Source organism: Melanerpes formicivorus, unplaced genomic scaffold (assembly GCF_026170545.1).
Source record: "Melanerpes formicivorus ecotype bairdi unplaced genomic scaffold, bMelFor1.0.p_v2 SCAF_37, whole genome shotgun sequence".
NCBI classification, from domain to species: Eukaryota; Metazoa; Chordata; class Aves; order Piciformes; family Picidae; genus Melanerpes; species Melanerpes formicivorus.
In genome coordinates this window covers 4,794,122-4,816,564 of record NW_027142389.1, presented here as the reverse complement: position 1 = coordinate 4,816,564, position 22,443 = coordinate 4,794,122, and the positions used below count along the sequence as shown (strand labels likewise).

Genomic DNA, 22,443 nt, shown 5'->3' with positions numbered 1-22,443 from the left:
TGTTTGTACTGTCAGGTGTGGTCTCCCAAATGCTACACAAAATGTCATTGCATTGGTGACATAGCTATGTAAGGAGACACTTACCTCTGCTTCTGTAACTGACTTGTTATGGAAACATTCAGCTCTTAGCTCACTAGGAGCAGCAGTGATTTCATTCTTGCAATGAGATCTGTCTTTGTTCTGCCATTATGGTAATGAAATATTCCAAAGCAAGGAAAATGCAGCTCAAGGCACACATATTTCTGGTGACTTACTGCTAAATGCATTATCTATAACTCACTGAGGGTGTTCGATGGTAGGTGTCACACAGTGTTGAGGAGCCTTCCTGCTTCAGGGTTAGAGAGCCCTCGATGTCATCCTGGTCGCTTTCACTCCAGTAATCTGCTAACAGAGCATTTGGGGTTTCACTCACGTGCCACAAGAAAGTGGGTCCTGCATTTAAAAAGCTGCATCAACGTGCCAAGGTAGACATTTCCAGGTCACCTAGGTGGCTTGGCATTTACTAAGGAACAGTCATGAAAATGTCTGTCATCAAAGATACACAGATCTGTAGAACCACCTCAAACAGTTTTAGGAGAACATCAGAGGAAGCACTCCCACTGTACCAGCTGCTGGTCACAGATGGTCAAAGAGAAACTTCCTTCCAGATGCTAAAACAGAGCTCAGAATGCAACCCTTCAGTTACTTATGTTATATAACAGGTTGCACCATGGGTGATGGTGCAAAAAGCAAGGCTGGCCCCTGAGCTCAGGAGACACCAAAATGGTTCAAAAGGACATATTGACCTGTGAGCCTTACTCCAGGGTGAGGAGCATACCCAGGGGCTGTGATCTGGGAGATCACACCTCACCCTGAACCTTCTGTTCTCTTTATCACTTGTTTCAAATATTTCTGAAAAGGATTACTCAGGGTTTCATGTCCTAAGTAGAGTTCTTCAAGGATATGGATTCTCATGAAAATTGACATTTAAAAGTTATGACACATATGATCCTAAAAGGTGAATGGTGACATCTCCAGCTTTGTTTGGATATTGACCAGATATGTACTTGCTGCTCTCTTCTCCAAACTATGAGCTCTGAAGCATTACCTTCATCTGGATGAATATCCTTGTCATCAGGTGTGTAACCAATTGCTGCCAGACCCAAACGATTCATCCATCTAATAGAACAACAGAAAATGAGGAAGAGAGATACTTCAGGAACATCTAGAGCAAATGTGTGGGCATAGACATGTTTGGAAAAGTCAGACAATGCTTAGTCCAGAAACTGAACACTCTTCAGGCTGCTAAAACCACACTCCATCCGTCTTCAGGGGTTAATAATTTTAAGTGGAGGATGTTTCAGATGGACTTCTGGATCTCTGTTCGTATCTGCTGGAGTATGGCTGCCTAGGGGAGTATCAGACTGTATTTTATTCCTTGTATTCCCTCTTGCATTTTATTCTGCTGCTAAGAAAATTGCAAAATCATGACATAAGCCTTCTGTATGTCCTCAAGAAAACATGAAACATAGATACCAGTATGGTAGCAATGGCTAAATGAAACTGTTAAATAGTCTGCATAGAACTGAGGATGTCCAGCTCTGTCTGTGCAATGATCTCAAGTTGCACCAGGGCAGGTTTAGGTTGAATATTAGGAAAAGTTTCTTTGCTGCAAGTGTGGTCAGGCATCAGAACAGGCTGCCCAGGGAGGTGATGGAGTCACCATCCTTGGAGGGGTTCAGGAAATGCTTGTGCATGGCCCTTCAGGATATGGCTTAATGATTTTAGAGGTCTTTTCCAACCCCAAATTATTTTATCATTCTATGATAACATGAAGAAAGGAAAGTAACTTCTTCATGTTCAGGAAATGGAAACTCAAGAAGCAGCCTCTGTTCATTAAGAAGGAAATACAAGTGAAGAAAAAAAGCCCTGTTAGGAGCCATCAGTAATGACTGGGATGCATTCTCCAGTGTTCCCTTACTCAGTGACTGTTGTACCCCACATAAGTGCCTTCTAGAGGCAGCTATTTTGCTGCAACAAAAAATTGTTAATAATTGTGTTCTTGGTTAATGAATCATATAATGACAAAAACATCTTTCAAAGGCTTCAAGAAAGCCATTAATGAACAATAGATAGTCCATCACAAGGACAAGGGCTTTGGAGAGTCACACGAGGAAACTATTCAGTGTCATTCTTTCCCACTTGTCATAGAACAGCAAAAAGCTTCTGAGGACATGTGTAACATTAAGGTTGAAGAGCATGGTAGGTGGAAGATGGTATACACAGCAAGGAGGCAGAGAATGAGGAGTGAGCTCTCCACTAAAAATAGCCCAGAGTTTAGCACATATTGATCTCCTGGTCTAGGCAGTGCTCTGCAGTCACTCAGAGCAATGATCTTAATCTGTAATATTGGATCTAACACTGACTCATTGTATGGCCTTCAGCAAATCGTTCTACATATCTTATGACGTTCAGAAGGATCCAAAGGGGACAACAACATTTACTTCTTACTCACAGGGAATTGTTACAGGGTTTAATTTACTTGCAAAACTATAAAAGTATAAAGAATTGCACAATAATACTGCTTTGCCTTTCGGTATTAAAACAGAAGTGAGCAAATTGGAAATAAAAATGGAAATGATGATTAGTTTCTACAAGAATCAGCTGCAGGGTGAGGACAGCTTACAGACACTTGTATCAGCATGTCAATAACTCATCTTTATCATGAAGGAAGTAAATTTCAGATGGCTTATAGCAGGTTTACAGAAAAGCTTTTCTGCAGTGCTCACCAGCATAATTTCATTCAGCCACCGCCATGCTGATCACTTGACATTTGCTTCCCTTGAAAGCACATTCTTCACTGCAGTAATTGAAAGCACATCATACCCTTGCTCATTATTAAGCATTTGTATTCATTATTTTTCAACAGTTGTCCCTGAATTTCTAAACCCATTAGCACTGAAGCAAAATAGTTCTAGTCATACTTTACCATATGCCTTTGGCCATTAAGCAGAATGTCTCAGTGACTGCAGCTCAGGTTCTGCTTAAGCAGCAGTGATAGATTGGGACTCATCGGTGCTCTCAAAGACAAACCAGACTCAGTTGTTTTGGTGGTCAGTGCATGGAAATTCAAATGGTCTTAAATGTCTTGCAAAATTTATCTTCTTGCTCCCTGTTAATTTGAGGGTTTCAGATCTTGTAAGCACATGTAGATGGTGACCCTGCTTTGGCAGGGGGTTGGACTCAATGATCTCCAGAGCTCCCTTCCAACCCCTACCATTCTATGGTAATGGTCAAAGTGTTACTATATGGGCTTCAGGAGAACATGGATGTCCTTAGCACACACCGAGTATGAGCTTTACTCCTATGACCTCGATGTCCAAATCTGGCAGTATCAGAGGTACTCTTCCTTCCCTAAGACTTCTCAGACACTGCTCTTCCAAAAGGCAGCAAGGTTCCTAGCTATAGCTGTAAGTACTTTCTTACCTCATTTACCACAATCTAGAGTTAGTCCTTTTGTCAAGACAACAAAAAGGGTTATCTGATGACATTCACTGGCTTATAATGATAAAACCTTCTCTGATAAAAGAAGAATCATCTCAATTTTAGGTTTTGTGGTTTTTAAAAAGGCATGGGCGAATGTTTTGGAGGTTAATCAGGAGTTATACAAGTGCTGAGATTACAGATCCTTTTCTCACAGTGAACATATTTTTTTCTTCCCAAGGAAATGCAAACTCAGTTCAAAGGAACGCTGTGTAAACTTGATGAATTTACTTGATGAGCAAACCACTTTCATTTTAAGAAAACAGGCAGCCAAAGCTATAAAAAGTTCTGAGTGGAAAGCGTGGAAACTCAGCCATTTGGTTCTGAACTCTGCAATGAATGCCTTGTAGGCAAATGTCAGGTTTCAGGAAGCCAGTGTGTCAGAATTGGACTCTGAGGGGTAGATGACTGCGTGTTTAATTGAGGGTCATGCAGTGCAAAGACTACATGCTACACCTGATGAGCAGCTATAGTGAAAAAGACCCCAGGAGATCCTTTCTCTAATTTGGTTGCAATAGCTATACCCCTAACAGCTCTTGAATTGCATGTGATCACAAAAAGCCCTGAGCTGTTCTGACAGGTACAGCAATCTTACAGGCACACCTCTGTTTGTCTTGGCCTCCTGAAGCAGAAAGTTGGATTCTTCTTGCCCCCCAGAACTCAACCTTTTTTCTTTGATAATTTCAACAACTCATTTCCTTTGGTTATTAAACAACTTAAACAGCACATTGCACTGAGTTAGAGTCTAGGCCATACAATGAACCACAGGGGCTGCATGCTAGACAGAAATCAGTTGTGACGATGTGGAGCTGTGCTAAATGTCTCAAGGATACTTTGCTACAACAATTTACCTGCAGCACTCTACAACATCTCCATAGGACCTAATATCTCTTACTGAGCTACACTGTAATAGCTTACCAGGGACCAAGAAGTGTATTAATTATTTTTCATTGCCTGTGCCTTAGTGAAGCAGATGCAGGGAGAGGTAAGCCTCAAGTCAAGTCATCTAAATACACAGTAAGTTTGTCTCAATGGTTTACATTCTAAATAAATTAGACTTGGCTTTAATTAATTCTGCAAAGTACAAACAGGCACTGTTGCCATTGCTTTGGGATAAAATAGAGCTGTTTTGTAGGAAGTTAAGTTAAATTTACTGAGATAATTCTGGTTAGTACCAGAGGATTACAGCCCAGGGCCTCTTCTAAGAGTCTCGTTCTACCCCCAGGCCTGGAAAGTGATGATGACAAAGGCACTGAGGGCAGTGATGAACTGAGTAGCTGTGACAATAATCAAAACTTGCTACAGAAGAGTGAGTCATGCTTGAATGCCCTGAATTGTCAGGAGTCAGGAGCATTTACTGATCATTTAATAAAAGCACTGGAAAATGTTGAAGTGGACCAAACAAGCAGGGAAGCAGTTTTGTGTAGCTTCACTGTCCTAACAGACTAGGTGGAAACCGAGAACATGCCATTGCTCATTGTCCCAAAGCAGTAAGCTTCTGTTTGTTGCCTGCTGTCATTTACTCATGCCAAGTACGGTGGTGAGTCTGCCCAAGGTCAGTGTGAGATTCTGGGATTAAGGGCAACAATAGTTTCCATAGTGGCAGCACACTTTGTCCACTTGGCTAATCCTTTCTACAGCCTAGAGGAAAACAGCAGAGGTGAAAAAACCAAAACAACATGGACAACCTCTGAGAGAACTAATACACTTGGTGTAGGAGAATACAAACCAAAGGCAAGAGGCTAAGCATGTTATTGGGTTTTGTTTTTTTTAAAGAGGTGCAGGGCTGTCATCTTTAGGGTTATAGTCAAGACTGTTCCATTAATCTGTGGAGAACAGGTCAGGAAGTAGCAAGTTTCTGTGATTCAAATGTTTTCTTTGTTCCTATCGCCAGTGCTGGATACTTTGGGCATATACACGATGGCTGTTACACAGGAAAAAAACCTCTTTAATTCAAGTGAAAAAGCAAATAAAGGACATAGCCTGAAAAGGTGGAAATTCAGGAGGGAGTCTGTCCAGATTCACCATTTCTTTCCCTTAAATGCTCCCTTAAAAATGACACCAATGGAATTCTGAGGCATTAATGAATAGAACAGAATAAATAAATAATTACATATTTCCTATCATCTTGCATCTTGTCATCAGTTAATACCTGCCCTTGCCCTGTCATCTCAGGTTTGTATGATGAATATTTCAGTGCAGAATTTACTTCTCTTTGCCTTTGAGATTGTTTAGTTAAAGGCAAAAAACAGAGCTAAAGTGGAAGCTAAATTTGAATGAATTGTTATCTTCAAGTCTATTAAAATACAGATTCTCTCAAACCATTTATTTCATGCATAGAATTTATTCAGTGCAGTTTAATTTCTGATTGAAAACTTTGCCTTTTTCTTTTTCCCCTTGTACATGAGTGGGATAACTGGATTCACTGTAAAATTCTTTGCAGTACAGAATCATATTTAAAATTGATTTTCTACTTGTTATCCTGGCTTCTTCCTCATCAGTCTTTCTTACTGGACACTTAAGGAATCAATACATTTCCCATCTTGGTTCCTAGGGTACAGTATTTTCACTCCTTTCTAAGGTTATACAGGTAAAATATTAATTTAACAGAATAAAAGTTCCTGTAATAGGAGTGGCTAAAACGATGCTTTGATTTTCCTCGACACAAAAGCAGCCCCAAAACCTAGCTGGTGTGTCACAGTGAAGTATGACACCGAGCAGAGTGCTCTCCGTGAGCTCATCCCTCCAAATGTATCAGCTCTCAGCAGCACTATTTCTGCTATTTTATTTGTCACAGTTGCTGGAATTTGTTTAGCAAAATCATTCATAGGATAAGCCATAAGGACTCTCTGATTTGAAAATGTGACATGACTCTGCTGATCTTGTTTCATGCATTGTCTTCTTAGATTTGTCAGGCTGGAAAAATATGAAAACCCCCTCAAAGAGCTTAGGAGTTGACAAGTGAAGCGTGGCAGTTGGTGCCCTCTTTGCATGTGCATTGACTTCCTCCACTTAATGGGACATTTTCTTACTTTTCCCTTCTATCCTCACCCCATCTGTCTTTGAGTGAGAGATCTCCTTCAGTGTTTGTTTTTTGTCCTATTTCCACCCCCTCACCCCCCCACCCCCAAAAGATTCACTACTTCTGTCCCAAATAATTTACCCTCCTGGTACCAAATGAAACAGCATCTTTATAAATGTGGTTGTGTAGCTCAGGGAATATGCACCCAGTTACTTTATGATAACTATAATTCCAGATTAAATCCTAATGATATCTACCAAAACTGTCATAAAAACTCCCCCAGTTGGAACCTCTCCTGCCAGTTTGCAAGCACAGTTGTGGCAGCACTAACAGTGCTTAGGCAAATCATAGAGGAATGGTTACTGTTATGACAAACAAGGTGATGCTTAAAGAAATCTATTAAGATAACAATATTTTCTTCATTAGTCAAATGTGGCTGGTGAACTTCACCCTACTGTAACCTTCTCCTGTTGGATTTGCCACTTTGCTCTGGATAATTCAATCTAAACTTTCTGGGAATCTACTTAAAGGGAATTATTAACTGCTGCAAGCACCTGCCAGCTCCTGTGCTGACTATGACTGTCAGTACTTCAGCATATGCAACCATGGAATATTCTTCAGAAAGTCTCTCTACCATTCTCACCAAAGTGCAGGTAAGGGATGAAAAGTGAACCCAAGCCAGGTTTTCCTCATATTTAACACATGCTGTAATTTTTTTTGGGTCTAACAGTTGTGTACAGGGAGATGTTAGGTTATAGTTGGAATCAATGACCTTAAGGTCTTTCCAACCAGATGATTCAATGATTTATGTGGTTATTGAAGACTTTACCTCAGCTTTGACCCAATGATTACCCCAAAAGAAAGCTTTGGAGAAATGAAACATTTTTATGAGCAAAACCCCTGAGTTTAGTATCACTAGGAAAGGTATGGGTGGCGTCTGGGGAGTTTGAGAGGGTATTTTTTATAAGAGATGAGATGGTTATTGTGGAATTCTGTAATTTTACTTCCACATACTCTTAAAGAAACCAGCTCATGTAGGCCAAAGACTACTGTTAAATGCCTGACATTTTGTTATGTATATTACTTATTTTTGTTACTAAAAACTTCAGATTTTGCAGTGTGGATTTGGTGTCTCCAATACAGCATCACAACATCTGACTGTGAGGCTTGTTCATTCATCACAGAGGGGTACCACACTGTAATCACAAGATCTGCTATATTAAATGCAGCTGAACTCTTAAACTCCCACAAGAACTATACCAGTTCACAGTGGTATTATTTACAGCAGAATTTGATTAAGTTAATTTGGTAATTTAACCCAGTGCAGAAAGCTAATGCAAATCCCAACTCCCCTGCATTAAGGATAAATTCTCACCTGAATGCTAATTTGGATTGCTTTGGGGTAATTGCAGTTGTGTGTTGTAAACTCTGAACAGCTTTAGTGTAATGCCAGAAGCCAGTGGTTCCCAAACTGTGTGGAGGGAAATGGTAGCTCACAATTCTGTGGCAAATAGGCCATAAATCATAGAATGGAGGAGTCAGGTGGTTAGCCAAGAAAAGGAGATTTTGAAGACTTATGGCTCAGTCCTAGCACTTGCTGGTGCAGTGTTTTCTCCCAGCGAGCATTTTAGCTCTGCTGTTGCACTGCTCACTCCCATGTACCTCATGGTTTCATCCAGGCTCTGTGGCCTTCAGCTAATCCTGGTCAGAAAATGGTTTTACTCATGCTGCAGCGTTTATGTGGCAACAATAAATTAGAGAAATGAAGTGGCCTCTGGCGCTGGCTATTTTTCCTGGGGTTGGATCAAGTTTATAGGAACATTAAAAGAAGAGGGAAACCTGCTGCTTAGGTTTACTTACACCACTGTGAACCTCCATTTCAGAGATTTCTGCCTGAGGAGTCTCTTTCCTGTCCTGCAGAATTATCTTTGTGCTTTTCATCAGGTGAGGGACTGAGAAGTAAGAGCTCTTCTATAACTTACTCAGCTCTATTTATTAAAGAACTTCAGGCAGAGAGCTGAGATAATTACTCTCCTTTTCTCTTCTCTAGGAATTCTTCTTTAAGAAGGGCAATGTCTGATAGAGTCAGAAGTCTGAAATCTTTGGTTGCAAAGATCTTTTCTTAGGGATGTGTTTGTAACTGAAGATTGAAAGTAAATTCAGACTGTAAAAGATGCATTAATACTGGCCCACCATCTGACTTGGCCAAGGTTGGTCAAGGACAGGTCAATGTGCCTGAAATTTAAGGAAGACAGCTGAATGAACTTTAGTAATGGACAAGATAATTCAAGGAAAGCCTTGAGTAACACAGTTGTATTCCATACAATCAACACATATGCCACATATTCCATCAAAAATACAGAGCATGTTCACCCTGAAACTTGCTGACAATCAACATTTCCTGATTAATTTAAACTACTTTAATTTAATTTGGAATACTTTGATTTTCAGGCAGTTTCTTTTAAAGGAAATGCTGTGTTTTGGGTCTTTGCTTGTAAAATTCAGGGAGTGGCTCCTACAAAATGAATCATCATTCTATTCCACTGGCTAGCAGGTATCTGTTATACTTTTGTTTTTTTTTTAATGAATGCAAAATATTTATGGATTTATTAGAACTGCAAAGTTAACCCAGTTATTCAAATCAAATTTGACCAAATTACTCAGCCTAAATGAGGAATTTTTTGAGATTTGATATTTGGAAACCATGAGGAGGTGATTGTAAATGTGCCACATTGCACACTTCAGTCAGGTGACAGCTTTAAGTCAAGTGGATATTGTAAAACAACTGAATATTAAATTCAGTGCTAATTTCCTTAGGAATATTAGGACCATAAAGAGGTTATGCATGGTATGGTAACAAATGAAGCACTTCTGGGAAATGAGGCCTTTAACAAGCTTGGAGTGCCCTGTGACCGTGGCAAGCCAGAGATGAGCTCATCAATTGCATTATTAATTCATTTCTAAGAACACAGCTAGGCTCGTGTAAGACCTGAGAAAACAGCATGAGCATTAGCTCTGCAAACCAAAGTCTGCACTGTGCAACACAGCAGGCAGAATTCAGCTGCAAGAGAGTAACTCTTACCTGCTACACACAAATCAATTAGCACAGAATTCTTTCAACAGCATTACAGTATGAAAGGCAGATTAAGTGTTTTGGAGTGGAAAAAAGAATTAAAGAGTGAATCTGAAGTAAGAAACTATACAAGCAGCTGCTAACACAAAAGGTGGTGGCAAATGTAGTTTAAGAAAGGATGTGTGTTCTTCACTAGTGACTAGAGAATGTTCCTCTCCGTATTACAGCTCCCTCCCTTTTCAGTGTGAAGGCTCTGCCCTTCCGTCAGCACAGACAACGTGGCTGGGCTCTGTGGTGACAGCAGGACTGTGCACACCATGCAGAGCACTCGCCCTGCTTCCTCGGATTACACTCTTACCAATTTGCTGGGAAGACAGAGATTTGTGAAATTAGTCTTTTAAGTATGTGTGAATCTTGCTTACTCCTTTCAAATTTCACACCAGATATCTGGAAAAGGAATTCCAGGAAGCCTGTAAAGGCTGCAGGGGATGCCCAGGGATTTTAGGGACGTGACAGAGTAATCCATCATTTGGGCTGGGGGGCCAATTACAATTACTCTACAGGAACAGCGTTTCTGAAGGAAAAGTGCTGCAAAAAGTACTTCAAGAAGAAGGTCACCCTTTGCCTCTTCTCATGGGAAGCAGACCCAAAAAGTCAGGAAAAAGGCTGTTGTAAATTCCAGGCTAACATGGCAGTATGATATGAAAATATACTGGCAACTTTCCAGCTCTTACTCTCCACCAAGGCTGTAAACTGTCATAAAGACAGCTTCATTGGCTCCCCAGTGCAGGAAAATCAATGAATATTGTAAGAGCAGTTTATTGAATGTGTGTCAAGGCTTCCTGGTTTTCCTCAAGTCGGAACATTTTATGGTATAATAGAAAGATATGATCGATGGCACTTCAACAAATCATAACTGTTGAAGTAGTTGAAAGCAAGGGGGAGACCACGCATAGTTCAAAAGAGTGGAAGGTTCTCACACGTCAGTTTTGGACCCACCAAACCTCAGCCACATTGCATACCTGAACAATGGAGCATTTTTAATGTTGGAAAAAATATTTCCCAGCAAATTTAAATGGTAAAAATGACAGCTAGCCACAGGGAGATGCTCCTGAAAACAACTTCAACATCATCCTCCTCAGCAGCAAGTGATGAACTGGCCTGAAATGTTTCAGTACAGCCAGTCTGACACATCAATGCAGTATTTCCTGGGAGTCCACAGAATATAAATGTTCAATATAAAACTAATCTAAGACATTAGTATTCCAAAACACCCCAGCTCTATCCTGAGGTTGCTGTGTCCAAGTCTGTGAGTAGAAAGAAGTAACTAAACCCCAAAGTTTTAGCAGTCTATGCCAGGAAGGACTTCAGAATCTGGTAACATTGTCCCAAGTGCCCTTGCTTTTCACCTCAGCTGGGAATAAACAATTTACTGCAGTAGCAGGAGGAGGTAGAACATTTGGCTCTGCCTTTGGGGATCAAAGGTACCTCTCCACCTTTATCTAAGCTCTGCCTCCATCACTGAATCACGAAAGAGAAGTACAGAGTAATTTAGGTTAGAAGAGACCTCAGGAGGTCATCTGTTCCCACACCCCACCCACAGCAGGGCTGACTTTAATGTTGGATCAGGTTGTTCATGGCCTTATCCCAACACATCCAAGGACATGCAAAGACACAGCAATGCCCACAACTCAGCTTTGTTAGTCTGCTCCCTGTTAGGAAAGTGAAGCAAGGAATAAAATGGATTATTACTGTTGGGGGTTTTTTGTTGTCGTGGGGGCTGTGTTCTTTGGGTTTGTATTTTTGTGGTTTGGGTTTTTCCAGGTAAGAGGGTTGGTTTTGTTAAAAAATCCTGGGACAAAAATAAATGCATCTCACGAGTTCAATCTCATTCCTGTTACAAAGGAAATTACTTCCAATTGCTTTTCTCTGGCAGAGCTAATTTAAAACTATCTTATGCCATCACGTGGGATACTCTTAAGTGTGAACTCTGGTATGTATGCCTTGCTCTTACATACCAGAACATTTTGTCCCACATTAATCTTTCCAGCCTTGATCAACACAAAAAATCAGAAGTGTGATGAAGTTTATGCTCATTAACAAACAAAAATGTTAATGAATGCAGATGAGACCAGCACAGCTAACTTCCCCAACACTCCTTTGCATTTCAGCAAACAAAGAAGCAATGTTGTGCTGTACCTACTGAAATCAGGGCGGAACTAAGTGAACTGTACTGAGGACTCTGTCAATCAGCATTACCTCATGCTCCAAGAGCCTATTTCTACATGAGATGAAATATTGGAGTACCATGATAAAGAATACATTGTGATAAAGAGGAAACATAACTTACCTATTCATTTCTTCAAGGCAGTCTGTTGCAAAGTAGAAGCTCTTTATTTTGGGGTGGCATGCTTTGAAGGCACTACAAAAGAAGCAGAAAGAATATAAAACCCCACTTTCTTTTCAAGCAGTTTGTCTATAAATATGCAAGACTGACCAGCTCTGCAGTTCTTCAGGATGTTACAGGTTTCATAGGCACTTTGAATCTTCAGTCTCAAACTGTGAAGTTCAATTTGTAGAATGAAGTTCTTTGAGAAGTGCCAAGCTAAAACAGAACTCACTGGAATAATTTCCACAGCAAATTATAGCAGATTTGACTCAATCTTTAAAGTCTGTACTGTTTTACTTGTGTAACTGGTACATTAGTTGTATGTCCTTGACTATACTGACCTGCAGTATTGGCAAGAGAGCAACTCCTGTGAGGAGTGGCTGAGGGAACTGGGGTTGTTCAGTTCAAAGAAAATCAGGTTTGGTGGAGACCTTGCTCTCTACAACTCCATGAAAGGAGGTTGTAGCAAGGTGGGTGTTGGTCTCTTCTCCCAAACAGCAAGTGACAGGACAAGAGGAAACAGCCAGGAGAGGTTTAGGTTGGGCATTAGGAAGGATTTCTTCACTGAAAGGGTTGTCAAGGCCTAGAAGAGACTCCCCAGGGAGGTGGTTGAATCATCACCCCTGGAGATATTTAAAAGTCTTGCAGATGTGGTGGTGCTGAGGAACACAGTTTAGCAGCAGACAGACATTGCTCATATTCCTTCTTCTTCAGAGGTCCCTTTTTTTCACCAGTGTACCTCAGTTCCATCAGACTGATTTCATGAGACAAGGTCTCATTCTCATTTTAGGCGAGCAACACAGACACCACTGCATTGCACTGTACTCAGACTACATGCATGAGATAATTATCAGCTCCAAATCTTACTGCTTGAGTGATTGTAGTTTGTGTAACAATGCTTTTTATGAAGGCTTTTCTGTGGCAGAAGCCCTTAGCTCCTGCTCTGCTGAGCAGGTATTTGAAAACTGCTAGGAAGGATACTCAGCTTTCTTACAGCATTGTGGAAAGACTGTAATTAAAATAAGAACGGCTATCAAGGAGACCACTAACGACTATTATTTTGATGAGCTGGCAAATGTTAAGAACCTCACACTGCCATTCATAACATTTGTGTTAAAACACTGACATTTAGATGGTAATTACCAGATGTAAGGATTAGATTAGGAATCATTACACACGGTGTTACGAAACACCTCTGATGCAACCTTTCTACTCTTACTAGCTTCAATGCAAACGAGTGCTTTATTAATTACTATGATTTACTGCAGTGTTCAGAGACAAAAATGAAAGCAGAAGAAGCTTCAGCTGGACATACTGATTTTCCTGCACATATCATGAACACAAATGCATACAGTAACTGTCTTTCCTAACAAGAGTTCTACAGAAGGAGGAGATAAGAAGAGAGTTGTCTTTGTGTGCAGCTTCCTTTCTCCTGAGGTCAGAGCTGTGTAAAGGGTAAGTTTACCTTTGCACAGAGGATCATCATAAAACATCTTAATTCCACAAGAGAAGACTCAAGAGGCATTTAAGTATTGTTTTGGCCTCTGGACATTGATAATTTCGCCTGCAGATCTCCATCTCCCTAGCTGCCTGTAGTTTGCAAATGAAGAGAGTGAGTTGATGGGGGATGCTGGACAGGGAGGAAACTGCCGATGCCCACTAGATGGCAAAAGCTTGTTAATGATATCTCCTGACTCCCCCTCTGTAACGCCAGCTGGCTACCAGCAACTACAACTGCCCGAGCAAAACAGATGAGATCTGTCTGTGAGTAAGAAATGTGAAAGAGTTTTGAATCTGTCTTTATGCACACACACACACACACATTACAGTGGCAAGTTACACATTGCTAATGGCACAGTAGTTAACAAGTACTATACCACCTTACAGAAGCCCCTTACTGTTGTTTTCTTTTAATGCTCAGAATAGAAAGCAATTACCAAACAGACACTTCTGCATTGCTCTGCTCTTTAAGCATGAGGTGGTCTTTGCAGATGTAGTTTTTGCTGTGATGTCAGTACACTATTTTCAGTTGGTCTGACTCTGTGCAACATCTCCACTTTCTAGTGTTCCATTTACCCAACTGTCTTCCAGTCCTGGGATTTAAGTATTGGCTTGAATTGGAGAGGATTATGTGGTGGATCTGAAGATTCTAATCCTCTTGATTAATCCTGTTAGAACATCACATGATGCAGTTGCTGCTTGTAAATAGGATTATTTTCCTAGACAGGAAATTTACATGCATAAAAGCATTAATATGCCAATATTAGGGTTTCAAAGTCAACCCTGTAAAAGTTAGACTATGTCAGAACTTGAGAATGGCTCCACTGCTCTCATGATGTATTTGAATGTTACATCCTCACAGGAGCTGTGCCTCAGTGAAGGTAGAGAGTGGACTTGCTAGAGAGATGAATCAGGATTATACAACAGATACAGCTACTTTCTGTAGGACTCCTGTCTCGGTTATTATGGGATCTGTGACTGTGTCATAAAACACTTAAAGAGCAAGAATTTTTTTCAAGGATAAATCAGTTAAATGCTGCAGCTCTTCCTGCTTATGCAAAGGATTCTTACGTGCTAAGTCACAGCTGATTGATGTAGTCACTGGTTACTCCTTAATACCTTTTAACCTGATATTCTGCTGATGGTGGATGCTTAGAACTGCAGTAATGTCCTCTGCTGTTACATATTTACATACTCTGAAGAAAACAGGGTTTTGCTGTTATGAAACAGATCCCAATTGTGTGGGAACTTTTGATTTAAATGGTTTACACTTCTGTTACTGAGCTGCAAAATACGACAATAAATCCATCTTCATCTGCCACAAATGTCACAAAAATTGTTGTTAGGGAAGCATTTAGATACTTCAGCATTCAGAACTGCAGAAGTCTCCCAGGGGAATAATTCTAGATGTATAGAGAAATATGAGTAATGCTCAAGCTTGAGATATATATATATATATATATTTCCCTTTGGCTTGTTTTGGAATGCCCAAGACTGGATGCAGCAATCTACATGTGGCGTAATGAGTATACAAGGGAATAACCACTTCCTCCAGCTATTGGCTGCACTCTGGCAAACATGACCCAAGAAGTGGTGAGCCTTCTTTCTTGGGGGGGCCTGCTGGGGTCTCAGGCTTGGTTTGCTGTCCACTGAGGCTGTCAAGTTAACTTCAGAAGTAGTAATAAAAATTACAACCTTTGAGGTACAACTTCATGTCTACTATGGCACACAGAATTCTGAGTGCACAGTTTCAGTATGAAGTGCCCAATGTATGGCACTTGCTTGCATAAATTTGCATTAATTATGCAAGGAGAATTTTCACTAGGTGGAGATTTTTGAAAGTTCAGGCAAAGCATTAGTTAACAGTGATTAATTACTTATCTAGCTCCATTAATCTTGGAGCTTCATCATGGGGCATTACAGTTAGCAGCATCTTTGAAAATAGCATGATATTCGTGTCATGCCACATCACACAACCTTCAATAATTAAGGTTTCTAAAGCAGTATGATTATTTTTAATCAAGAAGATGCAGGTGTTGCCAAAAAGCAGTGGAAAGTTTTTCAGTGTCAGTGCAAGAAACCTCCCCTTGCAGGGACAAGGTCGTTCTACATCCAAATATAGCCTGGAGAGAGCTAAAACCAGTCTGAGATAATGCCACGATTGGTATAATAATCAGGGTACCTTCATTAAATGCATTAGTGAGGCAAATCATCAAACCATACAGAATAAAGCACCCAATTGCTATATACCCTTATGAAAGCTTTCTTAAAGCTGTTCTGTTCACTCTCCACTATGGACATCATAAAATTCTGTAAACAGCAGTCACCATCTGACAGAACAGTGGAAAAGACAAACCTAGTTGTTATTCTGGGAAGACCCCAAATTCTTGTGTTCAGAAAGGTTTGAACATTTCACACTGATGGCTCTGAAAGTAGCAGGAATTTGAAAGGAAATGCAAGCTGAGTCCCAAAACGTTGTCAGGTTTGCTTTTGATAGGGCTGGAAGAAAACTCGCCCTGTGGTTTTAGCTGGATTTCTTTAGTCAGTGATATACTGAGCAGTCTTTTCAGGCAATTTTAATTTAGAAACAGATGAAACTACAAAAAGGTGTAAAAAAAAGAAAGAGCTGAGTTTCCTTCCCCTGTCCTTAGTAACTCTCAAGGTAAAATTGCTTCACTAGCTTTTGCATTGCTGTTAAAATGAACTCAATCATACAGAGGTAAGAACACCGTAAGATTTAGATTTTCGGATTTCAAGCCTGCAATGAATTTTAGGTCACATTCCAGCACCTACTAAAACTCCACTATTAAATGAAAAAGATATCCAAAAGGGGAAAGAAGTGAGAACTGATCTTGTAAAACCTGCCTTTCCTAGCTCTCTGAAAAGGAAGCAAATCTTAACTGAAATGTTTCCCTCTGGTCCAGTAGAGAGAATAATGAAGTGGGAGTTGGAACTTTTGTAGAATACGCTGGATCAAAGCCTTGATTTCATTTCTAAAAGGAATTCAGCAGAATCAAACCACAGGAAGCGTCCCTGGGCTCACCAGAACCATTAGCTGTTCAGTGGGATCAGGCAATGGCAATCATGCTCAGTCCCTTCCTCAGTATCACAGCACAGAAGAGGAGAGGGCAGTGCCTTGGAGGACACTTGCAGAGTTAGAGGTGGCTGTAACACAAGCAGGGCCCTCCATCCACTCACGCTGCATATACCAAAATGTGAGCATAACACTGGATTTACTTTCTCTGCAGTTTTCAGAGAGGCAGGTAAAATAGTGGCAAATGTGTGGGTTTATGATGGGGGACATACCTCAATGACAGCACAGGAAGGAAGCAAGCAAGGGGAAATCGAGTTCGGTGAACAAAGAGAATAGCATTAACATCTTCATTATACTTTTACCCCTGCACTTACCTCTTTGTGAAAGGATTTGAAGCCTGAAGGAACTCAGTTTTCAGTTGTGTGCAAACTTTTCGTTAATCAGACTTTTTCCTGTGCATACACCCTACAGAAATGGTTCTCTAAGAAGTGTTCTGAGGAAGTGTGTTCGAATGCCTGGAGCAAAGCTCTGAGAGCCGTTCCTAGCTGTGCACGATGACCTTCTGTTTGATCTTGGCTAATTCGCTGAAGTTTGTTAAGTGTTTTATATTCTAACAAAAGGGTATAATTTTCCCTGCATTTTTGTTCAACATCATTATTAATATCTACTCATTCCTCAGAGGAATTTACAGGGCTCAGTTCACGCTGAATTTCTGTAGTGATACCCTCAGCTGAAAGGAGTATACAGGCACAAAGGCACTGTCTTTGAATTCTCAGGCAAGCAGCAGTGATACCTCCAGACAAGAACAAGCAACTGAAGGGGTTTGATTTTCTGATGAGCAATCTCTATTGTTATTCATATCTTCACTATTTTTATTGTACATGTGTTCACAGTTGCAGGACTTGCATTCCTCAGGCTGAAGCGGCATTTAGTCATTGAAAAAGCACACCACCTAGCTATAAATAGGAAAGTTTCACTAAGAGAGTATCTTTAATGCTGTGCTGTGTAGCTCCTCATGGCAGTGAGGTTTAAATATCTGGATGCAGCACGCAGAAGACCCACACAGATAATTCAGGAGACAGCAGCAAAGTGCCAGTCTCAAAGCATTGGAGTTGTTCTGTTGGACAGCTACAGTTCCTAATCCCAACAGTGCTTGCAAACAATTTCCAGTGAGTGTCTGTTATTAAATATGCCTTATGGGTGGCATAGCTTAGCATATGCTTTTTTCTGGGAGCATAATGCAGTAGGAGCAATATGCACATAAGCAGTAACAGTGTTCACTTTGCATATGGAAGCTAAATATTTTAGCAGTTGAGAATAGCACAATATTGGGTAAGTAAAGCTTCCTCCATAAGGGAGTAACTGGAGGTTATATTCACCACCTCTTGCAGTGGTATTTTAATGGTATTTCCTAGGAGAATTGTTTATTGCACGTGTGATTCTTATCAAGATGACTGTACTGAACCTAGGAAAGTTTTATCTCCTTGCAAATGTATTAATTAGTTTTTACTTCACTTATTTAAGTTGTAACTGGTCTATCTGGAAGGCTGACCAGCGCTGTCCAATTCTTGTAAGACAGTTTATGGAATTTACATTAAGTTGTAGCTCTTATAATAAAGAGAAACACTAAAGCTTAAGTGGATCCCATGTATTATTTACAGATTTCAAGGGTTTTGTGTAACTTCTTCCTCTGGGCTTTGCACATTTTCAGTACTGCATGCAGTATGCTTCCAAGAGAAGTCCTTGAGCTTATAAACAACTGACACACTACTTACTGTTTTCGTCTGCATTCAATTGCTCTGTCTATCCTGAACTCGGGTAGACTAATGAATCCTTCTGCTTTTTCATCCTATCAGGAGAGAAGAGAAGAGAAGAGAAAGTGATGGTGAGGAAGAACATGGAGAGAGAGAGAAGCGAGCAGTAGTCATTTTGGCCTTACACTAAGAGCAACTATCCAATCAATTAAAATATTGACCACATGTTCCCCATAATATTTTTACTTTTAAAATGTATTTGCTTCCCTACACAACATCAATAACTCCTGTGAAGCAACTAAGCTGACAGGAGGTGCAGCAATCCGAATTCCCTTTTGCTGCAGTTCACAGGAAACCTTTCAGCACCAAACACAGCACTAAAATGGTATTCAAGACATGAAGAGCTACAGAGAAGACTTCTCAGGTTCTTCATCACATAGTCTACATTTCAAAACTGTTTTGTGGATGCCTCCTTTTCAAGCCACGGTTGTGCAGACCATCTGCCCTCCTAATAATAACCAAGGAGGTTCCTACAGCGAGCTCACCAGTGAGGAAATGGAGAAGTAATAACTAGAAAGTCTCTCTTGTCACTTTTTGCTGCTTCTGAAGTGATTTACCAGGAAGCCCAAGGAGAAATTAACACCAGTCAGACTTTTGAAGAGTATTAGCAAGTGCACTATGAATTATGGCTTGGCTGTAAACAACAGACTGAAAATCAGTGGGACACGCAAAGGCTACCACCTTGCATGCAACAGTGTCACACAAACAAAATGAGCCACTCCAAACCTGAAGGTCTTTAGCACCCACAGCCTGCAACAAGACTGCCAAAGCAGCCAAAGGCAACTGATGAGTAAATACTAAAACTAATTACACTGGTGAAACTGTCCTCTTGAAGAAAATGCAAAATGTGGAGTGAAAAATCAGTAATCAAAGCAGGCTGTATGCAGACAGCTTAGATCAGGAGCTGAGGCTCAGTGTGTGCACATGGAAGAACAGCAGTCCAACCATTTTTGGCTTCTCCCTCCATTATTTTTCCTACATCTATGCAGATTGCACAAGCATAGCCCAGTGATTTTCAATAGCATTTCGCCAAGAGCAGCATTTTATACAGGAGAAACTGCAAATTCCAGACTAATTCAGCAGAAAGCAAAAGGAACATCTATATATGAATAACTGTCAGATAAGGAGATCTACAAATTCAGATTTTCACATCTGCTTCACATAATGCTTAGCTAACATCCATGGTTACACTGTCTGCATATCCCCAGACATCTGAAACCAAGGAGAGCTGAGTGTGAACACGATGCTAGTCCAAATAAATAGTCTGTGGAAAAGTCTCAACTACTGATGTGTCCATTTCTTTAGGAGTGCCACGAACATCTGCTGTTTTATTAAGCTTCAGCGTGGACTTGGAGACTTTAAAACAACAATTTCAGTTGAATTGTTTCCAGGTAGAGTGACTCTGACCTGGGAATTAAAGTGGCAGTTCACTAACACATGCTACCATGTGAAAAAATAGACTTAATTCAAAGAATTATAAAGCTTAAGACCTAATTTGGGCTTTCTCCCAGCAGAGTGTACTTACATTCTGGTTTGTGTACCAGTACAAGGACGAATCCTTCAGAATAAACCAGTACTTTTTCCATTTCTGTGTGAAATAACCTTTGGCATCTTTTTTCTTCCACAGCCAACCTTCACAATCTCCATGCCCCAAGTCCTTGCAGGAAATGCGTCTCCTGCTCCCACTCGTTAGAGAGCTCCCTGGGAAGGTGACAATACTGTGAGACACCTCACTGAATGAGAGAGTGAAAGAGCTCTTGCTCTCAATAGAAACTCACTGGTAATTTTTAATGATAATTCAGTTCAAAATCCTTCAAGTCAAATCCCCTCCAGTCTCCAAATTCAACAATGCTCTGCAATCATGTTTCCAGCAGGAATACAAAATGAAAAGGTCCTGCTTTGTGCAGTGCTTTATGGAATATCTACAGGGTTCCTTCCTGGGGCAGGAGCTGCATCTTTACCTGAGATGCACATCATAATTCCAAAGTGAAACTGCATTCATGTAGCCCTCAGTCTGACAGCCAAGGATAGGACACAGTCTGTGTACAGATGTAAGCACTCCTGTATGTTCCCTGTTACCGCTTTTGGCAGCAGAAGCCTGTCACATTCTGGGAATCTTTTTAAATGTGGTTTTTAGTGTCAATATTTATAGTCAATAAAAAAGAAAAATCACCCACTTCCATAAAATGCACTTGCTCACCTTTATTCTCTCCTGAATTTAAGTGAGCAACAATATTTTAACTTGACTGTATCCTGCTTAAAGTCACATCAGTAGAACAAGGTTTTTCTTTTGGTCCTTATTTCAATATATTCTAATTGAAAGGCATAAAACTTGAGTGTGCCTTGTAAGTATCAATGAGAACAGTGCCCTTCCTGGTTGGGGCATCCTTTCACCTGAAAATGACTGTGTAGGACATTTCCTTAAATTATTGGACAGTTTTTTTTCTGTGAAAAATCAAGTTTATGTTGTACAAAGGTGGTATTTGCCCTACAGATAGGAAACAGTGAAGACATTTAGATAACATCAACCCCTCATCCTTTGTTCTGCAGCACTCCACGAGGTTTAGCTCTCTTCAGAATAAGATACTGTGCTGTGTCCTGGTCAGCTTTGAATATTAAAAATGTAGAGTGCAACAAAATGACAATTTCCATAGAAAGGAGACCAAGCCAATACACAGACCCAGAAGAGCTCACTGGCCATATACTTTCACATGCATTTCTTATGCTGTAACTGTTTTTCCACATGTTCATTGTTTCAGTAGTCTCAAACAGAACATGAACAAAGAGAGGAGAAGGAAATGGCAACATCCACAGACAGTACCTTCCTTCTGCTTAAGTCAGAGGAAATTTCATAGCAACTTTAGCAGTACTATACCTTCTGACATATATATATTTGGGATTTAATCTGGTTTTTACTATCAGATTCAGAAATATTTGCATTAAGTTGAGCTTTGGCGTTTGATCTAGATTGCTTATTATGAAAGAAGTCTCATTTGCTAGTTTCAGAATGTTAAGTTAGTTACCTTTTGACCATTTTCTGCTTTTTACCCTGAGGGAGGCGTAATGGAATGACTGTAAGGAAAGAAAAATACATTATGAGAACCAGGTGGGGTGCAGGTAAGAGTGGTAACATGAAACAACTGGCATTTACTACCATCTCCATGCTTATCTTAGGGTTAGATACTAGGGGATCATTTGTCACAGGATCTGATTTTTGCCATTTTTTTTCTTACTCCTGCCATCAATATCACAAACCACACAGTGCTAAATGAAAAGCCCATTTCCCTTGGTTATTAATTACAACTGCAATAGAATAATTAAGTGTTCTTTGCATGAATGGTTATGCAGCAGTAGTTTGAAAACTAAGGATGTAAACTCACAGAGATGACCAAACAAAAGGAACGACACTTGAAGCCTAAGTGCACACAAGATAGTTAGAGGAATATTCCTTCAAAATTAATTACCTACCACGGCCATTGTATAGCTAATGTGTAAAGTCACGTGTTCAATCACATCATGCTCTTTAATTGTTTCCAGCCATAGGAAACAAGTTTGCAAGATTGGTGGGTTGACTCTGAGGAGAAAAGAATTCAGTCTGTGCCTGCATTGTAAATTTGTTATGGATCCTAAATAAAAAAATAAAAATCCCAAAGCATTGAATTATTTAAACCCTTTGAAAGCAAGGATGCTACTTCCTACATGGTAAGGATTTCCCTCAAACATGTCAATGCTAGGGGGAAAGCTATGGAGAAAGTAGCTGCCTGGTGGGTAAGTGATGCTGCCTTTGCCAGTAGGAAACCCAGCACACGTTCACAGTGTGACAGAACAGCACAGGGAAAGGACAGCACAAAAAGGGCCAGCATTTTCATTTCCCTTTATGACAGCGAACAGCTGAGTAGAGGGCCAAGGAGAAGGGCATCTCAGTCACTGACACTGACAGATAACTATGCTGCTTTAAATACTGACACCTCCTAGACCACAGATCTTCTCCCAGAGATCATCTGACTGCTTCCCCTGCCTTTCCACAGCTTCTCACCACGTGGTCCAAAAGCAAATGCAGGCTACAGAAGCCCTCAACAACAGTGGTGG

At 40.4% G+C, this 22,443-nt stretch overlaps 1 protein-coding gene across 1 annotated transcript in view; it reads right to left on the bottom strand.

Moving 5' to 3' along the window:
• The window catches only part of LOC137450774 (connector enhancer of kinase suppressor of ras 2-like), a 199,007-nt gene that overhangs the window by 9,035 nt on the left and 167,529 nt on the right, over positions 1 to 22,443 (bottom strand). Inside the window, exons 16-21 of the mRNA XM_068157671.1 lie at positions 21,378 to 21,426; positions 19,880 to 20,055; positions 18,316 to 18,389; positions 11,968 to 12,039; positions 1,088 to 1,158; positions 281 to 384 (exon numbers count right to left, since the gene is read on the bottom strand). Coding sequence (XP_068013772.1) covers positions 281 to 384; positions 1,088 to 1,158; positions 11,968 to 12,039; positions 18,316 to 18,389; positions 19,880 to 20,055; positions 21,378 to 21,426 — 546 coding nt within the window. The remainder of the gene's footprint in view (positions 1 to 280; positions 385 to 1,087; positions 1,159 to 11,967; positions 12,040 to 18,315; positions 18,390 to 19,879; positions 20,056 to 21,377; positions 21,427 to 22,443) is intronic.